Source organism: Ostrinia furnacalis, unplaced genomic scaffold (assembly GCF_004193835.3).
Source record: "Ostrinia furnacalis isolate ACB-3 unplaced genomic scaffold, ASM419383v2 OfSCF2157, whole genome shotgun sequence".
Taxonomy (NCBI): domain Eukaryota; kingdom Metazoa; phylum Arthropoda; class Insecta; order Lepidoptera; family Crambidae; genus Ostrinia; species Ostrinia furnacalis.
The window spans coordinates 30714-44212 of record NW_021132396.1 but is presented as its reverse complement, the minus strand read 5'-3'; the positions used below and the strand labels follow the sequence as shown (position 1 = coordinate 44212).

The following is a 13499-nucleotide window of genomic DNA, read 5'->3' as shown; positions in this document are numbered from 1 at the left end:
AAGTTGGTGCCACTGTCTTCGCGACTAGCAAGTGACAGGACCTTACTCTCTACAGTGGCGCTAACTGGTGAGCGCTACAACGATAGCCCTCATTACAACAACTCAGTGTTGCCAACCAAGAAAAAACAAAATCAGAATTCCTGCAAACATCCGCAACCGACTTAAAGTTTTAACCGATCAACCAATTATAAAGGTGGGGGCACACCCGTGCGCCCCTACGCAGCTTATATCACCTGTATACCGGTAGGCACGCGATAGTCACCACGATCGCGCAGAAAAGCCATTGCTATTTTGACGCTCGGCCGTTTCTTCTGTTCCCACCCTTACTGGAAGGTGTGACGTCATCGGGGAGGGAAGGTTTGCGAGAGTACCAACCGCACATTCGGCGAGCGGCGTCCTCCCAGCGAGCTATGTGCGCCTGGTAGTTTCGGCGGGATTCGCGGCGAGGTTTCATGACCGAACCTACCTTTCTGAGGGTTATGAGCTCTTCTTTGGATTTCCAGATACCTGGAATGAAAATGTGATTGTTGTAGGACTTGTAGATTATTAAAAAAAAATATTTCAATATTGCCTGTTTTGACGACGATTTTGACTTTTAATTCATTTGCCCTTAGCGCAAAGTCAGTATACAGAACTGCTAATGATGATGATGATAATTACGATGGTTTTGATGATGATGATGGTGACGATAACTACTCATTTGTAGCCCCACAATATCTTACCGAAGACATTTCCATGTTGACTGGCTGCTCTACCCTCAAGGTGGCCACAATTGACTACAAGATGTCGGTGATGATGAACACACACAATAATGTGCTCGCACTCCAGAGTGGACTTCTCCATGTTGATGATGATGATGATGAACCTCTGGACTGAAGATTCCGGGTGAAGCTCGCTTCCACCTTCGGCCTGATCATCACTTACCATCAGCTTCCTCGCTTTGAATAAAAAAAAATGATGATGAAGTGATGATGATAATTCACTTACCTAACTGTAGCCCGACAATGTGAGCGCATCCTAGCGAAGACATCTCCACATTGACTGGCCTCTCCACCCTCAGTCCGGTCAGGTCAGCCACTAATTGAGCCACGAAGTCGTTGTTAGACACGCCTCCGTCCAGTCTGTAACGATAATAAATAGTGAAATTATAGTTTCTTATTTTTTTTTATCCACAACGAGGAAGCTCTTGGCCTGTATCTCACCTGATGGTAAGTGATGATCTATTGTACATGTTTCAAATTGTAAGCGAAAGTTTACGTCCCAAAAACAGTCATCCAAAGGTACACAACGCAAGTGCCAATGATCAAAACAAAAGGTTAGATAAGGTAATGAGTGACAGAGTTGTATACAAATCTTGGCAGGCTCAATCGAACTGACGAAGGCTAATTAAGACCCGGTTTCCACAAAAGCGGAGAAGAAAAATGTTTTGAATAACCAATCAGATTTCATCTCCAATAATGAATGAATGCAGAATCAAAATATCTGATCGGTTCATCATCATCATCATTTCAGCCATAGGACGTCCACTGCTGATCAAAGGCCTCCCCCAATGCTTTTCATGTTGATCGATTGGTAGCGGCCTGCGTCCAGCGCTTCCCTGCTACCTTTATGACGTCATCGGTCCACCTTGTAGGTGGACGTCCCATGCTGCGTTTTCCGGTACGCGGCCTCCATTCCAGAACCTTGCTGCCCCATCGGCCGTCAGTTCTGCGTACTATGTGCCCTGTCCCTTGCCACTTCAGCTTGCTAATCCGTCGGGCTAAGTCAGCGACTTTAGTTCGTTTACGGTTACGATATGATTGGTTATTCAAAAAAATTCTCCGCTCCGCTCCGCCTTGATGGAAACCGGGCCTAACAGTGCACACCGAAGCACGAAACCATTTCGTTTATTCAGGGAATAATTAATCGAGTGAGTGACGTTATTATTTACCCGTTTTTTTAGACCAAAAATAACTGGTGTTAAAAATTACATTAAATTATAAATTAAAATGTATTTTCAAGAATTTTTGAACAAATCTACATTGTTAATGCACGCTCGTGAAAGATTTTTGTCATCACACTGAGTGATATCGACGTAAAATGTAAATCTTACCTTATACTATGAAAATCGAAGTCAGTTTCATTGCGCACGCAGTCATAAAGCTGCGCGGTGCGAAACGCGAGCGATTCTAGCACCGCTCGCACCAGGTGCGCTCGAGTGGTCGAGGGCTTCATGCCTACGAAACCTGACGCGGCGGTCCCGTCGTTATATGGGGGCTGGAAGAGATAGATACATTATGCAATTTAATTATTAATTTTAAGTTTCTAGACAAAGAAAGAAGAAAGAAAGAAAAACATTTATTTGGTTCCAACTTAAAATATAACACACAGATAACAAAAAACAAGTACAAGTTAGAACCAAAATTGGCCACCGCTCAGCATGTGTCATGCTCTGGAGTGGTAGATAAAACCCATTCGTTATAGATTCGCCTTCGTGATTCCGTATGTTTCTAAAGATTAGAAACATACGGAATCACGAAGGCGAATCTATAACCACAGATAATATAATACTAGTACAGATGCATCATCCCATACTCGAAATGTGGCCGACCTAAGTCTTGAAACTGCTCGGGCCCGCGTGGTTTCCTAGTGGTGATAACAGATCGCGCTAGTGTGCCGCAGCGGACTTGACCGTCCCGCGGTTTGCGACCCGCTAATGCTTTCTATTCTAGCAACTTGAGCGGAGTATTTATTTGGCGTGCTATATCAAAAGATGGCGCTAAAGCCAATAAGTTTACTGCTTTGTTTATGAAGGCATGTAACTAAGCAAAAAACAGATTAGAGACGCTATTGAAAATTTCGACACGGTATAATAATGTCCAAGTAGCACAACGATCACAGCCGACGCTCAATATCCAGCACCGTGGGTTCGTATCCCGCTACAAATTATCATCATAAAACTCCATTTTGTTTTATTTTATTAGGTATATAAAACAGGAAAATATCGAAACATGCAGTAATAAAGGTAGATATCAATAAAAAACTTATTTTTTCCATAAAAATATTCAGAAATAATTATTATGTAAAAAAAACATAACCCTCCTTCTGGAGCAGTCAAGTAAATATCAAATGAACTGTTCGTAAAAAATACAAAATCCAGTTTTAGTTTTTCGTACTCGTATCGTAGTTTATTCAAAAATATGCCTACATTTTAATCGACTTGCACATACAGGTTTAAGATTTAGGATTATCTGTGATTTAGGTTTAGGTATTTTGTTGCATTGCATTCGTTTGCGCGTCACTCGCGATAATAATAGCACCTACCTATTTATTTACGAGTAATAATACTGCGCTGGCACAAAATATACCTAGGTGACAAAATCTGGGGCCACGGCAGTGCCCCCACCAAGTCGAGCAAAAAAGCGGCACGGCCGTACCATCCTTTTCTCGAAGCAATTCAGGCCATTTTCGACTGCCTGTAACTTCGTTGTGGATAAAACTAGAAGTCTGAATTTTCATTAGCTATGCAGGCATTGTAAAGACACGGTATATTTAAAATTTCATTCAATTTGAACCAGTAGTTTAGGAATTATAACGGGTCAAAGTTACTTAATTTTGTCACTCACTGACTCACTGACTCACCGATCATCAAAATTCTAAGGCACTTCTAGCAGACCTAGAAGCTTCAAATTTGGAATATAAGTAGTGTTTGGTGTATGAATCAAGGAAAAACTAAAATATTTGGGGGCACGGTAGTGCAACCGCCAAGTCGAGTAAAATTTTTCAATTTCGGTCCAGTTTTCGGAGTGGCCGACTCGAGATCCGGGGAACGCGGGTTCGAATCCCACCGCCGCTCGACTATTGTGGTGAGCCCACTCGTAACACAAGCTCATTTAGTTTAACACGAGGGGCTAATGGGACTATTAGTAATATTTGGAATACAAATTGCTAATAATCTTAAAAAAAATAATCAAAATTGTCGATTTTAGGCGCCACAATGTTAGACAAATTATAGCCAAACTTTTGTAATACTAATTTGTGTTTCTTTCATTTTTATTTGAATGTAGATGTTTTTTTTTGCATTTTGCAAGAAATATGACAATTAATAAAAATAATAATTTGTTGCAAAACCAAACCTATTTTAGTATTTTTATAAGTGACGAAATAAAACAGCAGCGATGAGCGCCATCTATTACATCATTTGTAACTAAATGCTACTTCGACAGCGCCGCAAAAACGATTGCTTAAGACTTCAGTTTTTACTAAAGATAAAATTTTATTATATGAAGAAATATTGTTTATTTGAATCATTCACTGTGTTTAAATGAACAAATTAATGTGTAAAACATTTTTTCATTATAGTTTACAGAGCATTAGTGACTTTTTACAAACGTCTTCAGAAATTCGATACTTATGTCGCCATCTAGTGAGATTGATTTGGAATGATTCAAGATTTATAGGCATCGGGTTCCCGTGCTATAACGAATGTTTCTTTCCAAAAATGGTCACCGCAGAATAACAGCGTCATGTTTTGTTCTAATCTTTAGAAACATACGGAATCACGAAGGCGAATCTATAACGAATGTTTCTTTCCAAAAATGGTCACCGCAAAATAACAGCGTCGTGTTTTGGGTTTTATCTACCACTCCAGAGCATGACACATGCTGAGCGGTGGCCAATTTTGGTTGGTACATAAAATCTACTAATATTGTGAAGTTTCATATGTGACAAACACTGATCTTTTACTGTAAAAATCAGGGTGAATGAAGCCCTCAAATACTCCTATGACCTATATTTATTTTTGTCACATTGAGTGCTCTACGTCAGAATTATTAATCCTGAAAAAAATGTTGTGACGATATAACTAATTTAAATGGAAACTTACGCCCAAACCGCTGAAAGCTGGAATGAAGTAAACTCCATCTGAATCTGGAACTGATTGAGCAATTGCCGCCGTATCTTCTGGATTTTCGAATAAACCTGAAATAAAAAACATTAAATTTTTGATTTTATCTCTATAATAGGATTATTTTTGCCGTTAGTAATATAATAATCATAACAAAGAAATAAGGAGCTCCGTAAACGAACTAAAGTCGCTGACCCGACGGATTTGCAAGCTGAAGTGGCAATGGGTCTGCCCACGACGATTGACGGCCGATGGGGCAGCAAGGTTCTGGAGTGGAGGCCGCGTACCGGAAAATGCAGCGTGGGACGTCCACCCACAAGGTGGACCGACGATCTCTTAATAGGTTGCAGGAAGACGCAGGACGCAGGCTGCTACCAGCCGGGCATCATGGAAAGCATTGGGGGAGGCTTATGTTCAGCAGTGGACGTCCTATGGCTGAGATGATGATGATGATATAATGACCAAGATATAATCTTAAGCATCTACCACCTTAAACTTATCACCAAGGGGCAGGCTCTTGCCTATCTGCTGGCCCCCCAAGGGGTCCAAGCGGCCCCGTGCGTGCGGCTGCGACCTTGTATCGATGTGAAAGTGTTGATGATCGACGCAGTATCGCTGTTAGCTCCTTCGGCCAAGTACACCTGCTCCTTGCCTATCTACCATCCTACTACGGGGTCCAGGCGACCCCGTGTCGATGTAGGACTCACCTAAAGCTTGCGCCCACTTGATGATCGACGCGGTATCGCTGTTGGCTCCTTCAGCCGAGTACACCAGCTCCTTGCCTATCTACCATCCTACTACGGGGTCCAGGCGACCCCGTGTCGATGTCGGACTCACCTAAAGCTTGCGCCCACTTGATAATCGACGCAGTATCGCTGTTGGCTCCTTCAGCCGAGTATACTAGATCCTTGCCTATCTACCATCCCACTAGGGGTCCAGGCGACCCCTTGTCGATGTAAGACTTACGTAGGGCCTGCGCCCACTTAATGATCGACGCGGTGTCGCTGTTGGCTCCTTCAGCCGAGTACACCAGCTCCTTGCCTATCTACCATCCTACTACGGGGTCCAGGCGACTCCGTGTCTATGTGAAACTCACCTAAAGCCTGTGCCCACTTGATGATCGACGCGGTATCGCTGTTGGCTCCTTCAGCCGAGTACACCAGCTCCTTGCCTATCTACCATTCCACTACGGGGTCCAGGCGACCCCGTGTCGATGTGAAACTCACCTAAAGCCTGTGCCCACTTGATGATCGACGCGGTATCGCTGTTGGCTCCTTCAGCCGAGTACACCAGCTCCTTGACTATCTACCATCCCACTAGGGGTCCAGGCGACCCCGTGTCTATGTCAGACTCACCTAAAGCCTGCGCCCACTTGATGATGGACGCAGTATCGCTGTTGGCTCCTTCCGCCAAATACACCAGCTCCTTGCCTATCTAACATCCCACTACGGGGTCCAAGCGACTCCGTGTCTATGTGAAACTCACCTAAAGCCTGTGCCCACTTGATGATCGACGCGGTATCGCTGTTGGCTCCTTCAGCCGAGTACACCAGCTCCTTGCCTATCTACCATTCCACTACGGGGTCCAGGCGACCCCGTGTCGATGTCAGACTCACCTAAAGCTTGCGCCCACTTGATGATCGACGCGGTATCGCTGTTGGCTCCTTCAGCCGAGTACACCAGCTCCTTGCCTATCTACCAGCCCACTACGGGGTCCAGGCGACCCCGTGTCGATGTGGGACTCACCTAAAGCCTGCGCCCACTTGATGATCGACGCGGTATCGCTGTTGGCTCCTTCAGCCGAGTACACTAGCTCCTTGCCTATCCAACATTCTACTACAGGGTCCAAGCGACTCCGTGTCTATGTGAAACTCACCTAAAGCCTGCGCCCACTTGATGATCGACGCGGTATCGCTGTTGGCTCCTTCAGCCGAGTACACCAGCTCCTTGCCTATCTGCCATCCCACTACGGGGTACAGGCCAGATACACTAGCATGGGGATGCAACCCCGTATTGATGTCGAAGAATGTTCCCGTTCCCATGGTCAGTTTGACGTCACCAACTTCGAAGCAACACGAGCCCCACATTGACGCTGTCTGGTCTGCCATCTGCAATTTGTTATCATCATTATACCATTGTCACAGTGAAGCATCGTGAACAAAGGTAGACTCATATGACGCGGTAAGTTACGAATCTAAACACGAAACAGTCACAATGACCTAATAATGCAATCATCGATTGGTACATTATTGTTGATTATCAATAACTAGGCGTAGGCAATACAAAAACAAATGCGACTGAATACCTTATTTACTATGGGTGAAATATTTGCAGTTAATTTTATTGGAAAGTCGATAACACAGTAGACTATACAAAAATATAAGACACTGCGGTGTTAATGCGCTATCATGTATACTAAAACATTATTTTGGTAACCAAATTATTGCAGTATAACGCAATATTTCTCAAAGCCACAAATTGTTCAGTTTTTATTCAGTACATAGGCCCTTTCTTATAAACGTTCCAAATATAGCCTCTTTTCAATCAGATACACCAAAATACATTAAACAAGATATGTACCTAATAAGTGCGACCTAGATTAATATGCATTCTGTGGTCACCTCTAATTGGAAGAGCAGTTAACTTTTAGAAACTATTAACTCTGTTAACCTCACAGTTTCTTATGAAAAAAAATAATTCATTATGCAACTGATGATATTTTCATTCATGGGTTAAAAAGCTGTAAATGATGCATACCGAGCTCCGTATGGGTATCGGGTGGCCCCATATAGCAGGAGAAGTGCTGATGAAGTGATCACCAGCGGTGTCTACCACCATAGGCAGCGCTTCTTCTGGTATTTTGAACAGCGTCATGGCCCAACCGGCCCATTGCATCGTGAAAGGGTCGTAGAAGCCAGTAGCTGATGCCGATGATACGTCCGTCATGTGGATTTTGTTACCTGTGGTTTATGAAGTAAGGGTTATATTACCTTGCATTGATAATGACTGAGTCACAGAATACAGTGTAGGTAACCCTTTCGAAATTTTCAAGTTTACTGACCATTTTGAACTACGGTTATATAAATCGTTTCATCCACGAAAACGCGGGACGCGTTTTTGGTCGAGGGAAGCGCGGGGTGCGGGGAGTTTGATGCCACCAATCCGAGCGTCATTATTATAGTGTGCGTGTGCACTCATGGAATAATTTAACGTGTACCGATAACACTCAATCATTAGCGGAAGAATGGTGGGGCTTCGTGGATGGCACGATCTAATCTAAGTATACAACTATAAATATTGAATTTGATAAAGGACAAGAGAACGTCTACATATCCACTTTTGCAAACCGGGTCACAGTGCATTTATCGTATCAAGAAACCACAAAGCTAAGTGGTGGTATTATCGTCTAAATTGGATTCACATTGAGCCTTTGTGAATGACAAAAGATCTAACAAGGCACTTGTTACATATTTCTAGACTTCAACGCGCATTTTTGATGCATTCGAATACTGTATCGCATACGAAATCGCATAAAACCTAGGTATTGTGGAAATTGGAATTCTAATGCTATCAAAATACGCCTCAAACTCGTGTGATTTGTGTCGTGATAACAAAAGGTTAAGAAGGCTACCGACCTACAAACGCTATTTATAATAATTTAATTATAATACAAGTGACTTTCCGATATGATAATAAGTGTGATTGCACGCTTTCGACTTTGAAAGGAACTTTGGAGCTTGAATTCTCGATACTTCCAACAAGCGAAACTGACATTTTATCGATTTTAAATGTTGGTGTTGTTGATAGGACTTAGTTCGCAGTAGAGTTCAATCTCAGAGGCTTTGCTTTTGCACAAATGCTACGAAACTTATAACTCATTTATAAATGTTGGTTAAAAAGGTACATACATTATTTTGATCGTAATTAAAATGGAACAATCGGTATACGATCTCAAAATATTGACATAGCGATTAATAGCAATGAATGTCGAATGTAATCAACGAAGAATGCAGCGAACTGATATTTTCACGCATCGAAGAATATTAGGAATGTAGGACTACGTAATTTACGTAACCAATAAATACTTTTTATTTGCTCTAATTGCTATACTCCAAATATTTTAATTAGTAGGTAATTTTCCGTTGAATGAAATAGACTGCTTTGTAATTTGTATCACCTCTACATTATACATGTATGATGTTTTTGTTTCATACTAATTTACCGCGACAACTAGGTTATGCTCAGGTAAATAAGGTTTTTGCCAATATTTTACCCTTATATTCAATTTATATCTTTGGACACACACAGCGCCATCTAGCCCCACAGTAAGCAATTAATATGCTTGTGTTATGGGTGCTAGCTTAACGGATTCATACATAATGTAAGAAAAAGGTGTTTACATTCTGAATTTCTGACGTCATTTAGGGCTCTATGCCCTTCAATTGATGTCAGAGCGACTTTTATTTTGGTTCTTATTGTTAGAAATTGCTTCTTGCTGACTATGCGTTTACTGTACGCAGTCAAGATTTAACCTAAAGTTAGGGAAACTTATAAACTATTCTTTCTGTAACTAAAATGGTTAAAGTATATTTTACCTGTTAGTTTATACAATAGCCAACAGTCCAGTGTCCCAAACATAGCGTCTCCTTCATCTATGGCCGTCTTTAACTCTGGTACGTTGTTCACGGCCCAGTGCAGTCTTAACGTAGTCTGTAACAACACAAGATTCATTATTATTTAAAACAAACCAAATAGATCAACTATTCAAAGTAAAGGAGTCCTGTCTCTGACTGTTCAAGGCATATTTTGGGTAAGTTCGCACTTTCGTTTTGGTTTATCCATTTTATAGTTCGCGCCAGTAGAAACTGACAATTTTATTTTGGAAATATATTTTCATTCTGATTAATATTTGGAGATTTTCTATCTTCTCCCTGTGACAAAAATGTCGTTTGATCGTCACGCAAACTAATTTCCATAGAGTGGAAATGTTTAATGATAACTATTAAAAACCTATTTACAAATTATATTTATCATAAAAAATATTATAAAACAGATATTTTCAGAGAGTTAGGTAGGTAGGAAAGTATGTTCTAAGTTTGATGACAAGGTCAGTCAATGCACTTTGCTCCTACAGCTTGTATGTTTCCATTCAGTGTTTTATGTTTATTTTCGCGTGTTGTAGGCTGTAGGTAGTAGCGTTAAATATAGTCAAAACAAGAGGTCACGTGTTCGAATTTCAGCAGCATATTATGCCGTTATGTAGGTATTGAGTTATTTTCGAATATTTCGATTTGCTAGTCGATTCGTCACACTTATGATTATGTAGCATAATGTCTTGAAGTGTTGCCATATAACTACTTGATCATAATTATGACGAATTTAATTTCAATTTATGGAACTTACAAAAGTGGCAAACTTTGTGGCAAATCGACAATATCCCTTCAGTTACTTCAGAATATAATATACTTAGGTAGATTCTTTTGTAATTAAGAATATCTTTAGTAAAAAAAACTACAGCAAGTACCTCTAAAAAAACTTTAAACAGAAGGCCGTTTACACATTATGCATGCCGGCTCCGTAGCGCCGCTGCACTAGTCTACCTTGTACTTATTATGGGGCTTTCTCTCACATGCAATAATATACTTAGACATTTTCATTGGAATTTAAACCATACTCAAGCGGAATAAGTTACGTAGTTTATAAGTCTAGTGCGCGGGAATGTACCGCGATGGCAAAAAACGCTGCGCCGCTGCGCATACATAATGCGTAAATGCCAAGACTATTAGACCATAATAAGAAGTAAATCACCTAAAACAAATCCTTTGGGCAATAAAGATCAGAATTCATAATCAGCCTATAAAAACATGCAATTTATCCTTGAACCTTTATTGATTTAACAAAACAAGTCTTCTTTGCGAAGTACAACATAAAATATTTGGATAGCAAACTTACCTGAGAATTCATAAATCTCAGAGCACTTCCAGCTCTGAATCTTTTACTTCTTGTCACTAGATATAAAGCGTATGCACCAGCTTTGATGAGCTAAAACATTAAAAAATATTTTATTCTGTGTATGTGTGCTGCTTCAACAATTTCAATATTGTATTAAACATGATATTGAATATAGTCACTACTCACATTTTAGTTTTACAAGAATGTAACTTTTTGGGTTAGTAGTAATTTCGCACGCGATTTTAAAACATCCAGGAGAACAGCCTACTAAAAAAATATTGTTATTGAGAGGTGATGTTTTGCATGTTCGTGCGAAACTACAACTAACCCAACTTCGGTTTAGTGCAAGTTAAACTTTAAACTAGTAGATATTTTTCTTTGTATGAGAATTAAATATGAAGCTTATGAAAGACTACCTTCCAAGTATAGGAATCATTCTATTGCCGAACTAATCTGTCCGCTCTCATATCTTTCCACGTGATAAATCTATGGAACGGCTTCCCACTAGTTCGGGACCAGGTGATGAACGTACTCCGCTGGGTCGAAATACCCATAGCAGACATCTGCCCCGCCGAGAGACTTGCATCTAAACAAAACACAAAGTTGCAACTTGTTGACTATGTATTAATAGAACGATACATGTGCCAAATATCTACATATTAACACCTTAGTGCAGTATCATAAAAATAAACTTGTAAGTAAAAAAAACTTACTAAAATCAACAGTGAAAGAAAAAATTTTTCTTTCCCAAATTATTTGGGAACAGGAAAAAACAATAGAATATCTGATTTGATAAATCGTTCACAGAATCATTATGAATTAGCATATGCTTGATCACCAGTTCAAGGTACAAAGTAGGTTTTAATAAAATAGTAATATTAGAAATAAATAGAGCAATAAATCATTTGAATTAAGTAAGGTGATGTTATGAAAGTATAACAGGTAATTAATTAATGTTGTGACACCAAGAGATAAACTGATATCAGAGTACAAAATTATGATAAGAATATAAACTATGCTACAATGTTAATTAATTAATGGTATATCTACCTACTTAGTTACAACTTTTCATTTCCCTATTAATACTTTGGTGTTTCTGGTTTACGAAATTTTAAAATATTCTTTAAAAAATATTTTTAAAATATTATTACAATAACTTACCTTGCAGGGATTTTTTCACTACACTAACAACTGCAGACCACAATTCGTCAGGATCTATTTCAACAAAACCTGGCTGTGGATAGTGAAGTATCACCTAAAAATAAATCTTTAATTTAGAATACAGTCAGGGAAAAGTTTTAAGGGTGCAAAGTCCCAAAAGTGGTTTAAATTAATTCCATTGAATAGAAGCTTTATGGCAAAGCAGAACTGGGTGAATGAACTTACCTGGTCAGTTGCTTTACCAACTACTTCAGCTCTAGAATTATAAATAAAAGAGCGAATTGTAGTCGTGCCAATATCAAGAGTCAATATATACTTTTCTTCCATAATTCCAAGCTGTGTGTTTACTTTATCAAACGATCTAGGTTAATACTTCACTTATCCATAGAAATTGCATTTATGAGCTTATTTATTTATTTTGATTTGTAATTTTTTGTACACGACAAGTTTTCTTGAGTTATCAAATCATCTGTTATCTGTCTCACACTCTCTACGGAATAAAATAGTGATGTGCTGTGATGATGATCAGATTCAATCGAATCGTTCGTAATCGATTTATAAGTGAATTATTCTGAAACCTAACTCACTTAGACAAGTATGTACTAGCACTTTTTGAACGTTACAAAAATCAAATCCCTTCGTGGAACGAAGTAACTCCATACAAATATACAAAAAAGCCCAAGAGAAGGCCTTTCGAAATAACAACTGTCAAGTTTGGCTACTTGTCTAGGGTTGCCAGGTCCAAAAACACAAAGCTGGACTCTGTGCTTCATTTGGCCGGGCATTTTACCCTAAAAGCCGGACATGTGACGGGGTGCAATTAGTGTCATAACTCACGAGTGAGTACTGTCATCGTATCATCGCGATCGTTTGCCCATAACATCCTGCGAGCGCTTCATATTATTCGGTGGCTCGACTTTCGCCTGGCGCAGCAGGCCAAATAAAAAGCCTAACAAAAGCCGGACAGGCCGGACAAGACAATATTTGGCCGGACAAGACCGTAAAAAGCCAAACATGTCCGGCTAAAGCCGGACGCCTGGCAACCTTATACTTGTCTAAGGGAACTAAAAGTGGATTAATAGGATGAACACAACAATTAATTTAATTTCAAAAGTAAGCTGTTTTTTACTATGATATGATACTACGATATTTTGTAAAAACAAGTTCAATTTGTTGAACCGTCTTATTTTTTAACAATGTTGAAAAACGTTACACAACTTTATTAATATTTATGCTTAAGCCTTAGCTTCTATAGCCTTAAACAAAGCAGCGAGACTGGCAAAGAAAGAAAGAAAGAAAAATATGATTATTTAGTACCAAGTATTAATTTACATTATTAGTTTGGAATTTTGGATTCTTCACATCGTTTATTCACTTGCATTACGATTAATCGCATGCTGACATCACTATGTTTGACATTTACATCATATTTTGACAATTGTTTTGACAGTTGCAAGTGACAGTAGTACTTTTAATCTTTATCATAGACGCAAAGAAAACTG

The 13499-nt window shown here is 39.7% G+C and overlaps 1 protein-coding gene across 1 annotated transcript; it reads right to left on the bottom strand.

The window, feature by feature from the left end:
* Positions 1–12483, bottom strand: LOC114354750 (putative glycerol kinase 5). Its single transcript, XM_028307300.1, is given in 11 exon segments — positions 1–507; positions 988–1121; positions 2093–2256; positions 4865–4959; positions 6761–6992; positions 7642–7844; positions 9480–9594; positions 10837–10926; positions 11253–11422; positions 11998–12091; positions 12223–12483. Coding segments are annotated over 11 exon segments (1620 nt in total). The 5' UTR covers positions 12325–12483; the 3' UTR covers positions 1–286.
* Between the last annotated feature and the right edge of the window lie 1016 nt (positions 12484–13499).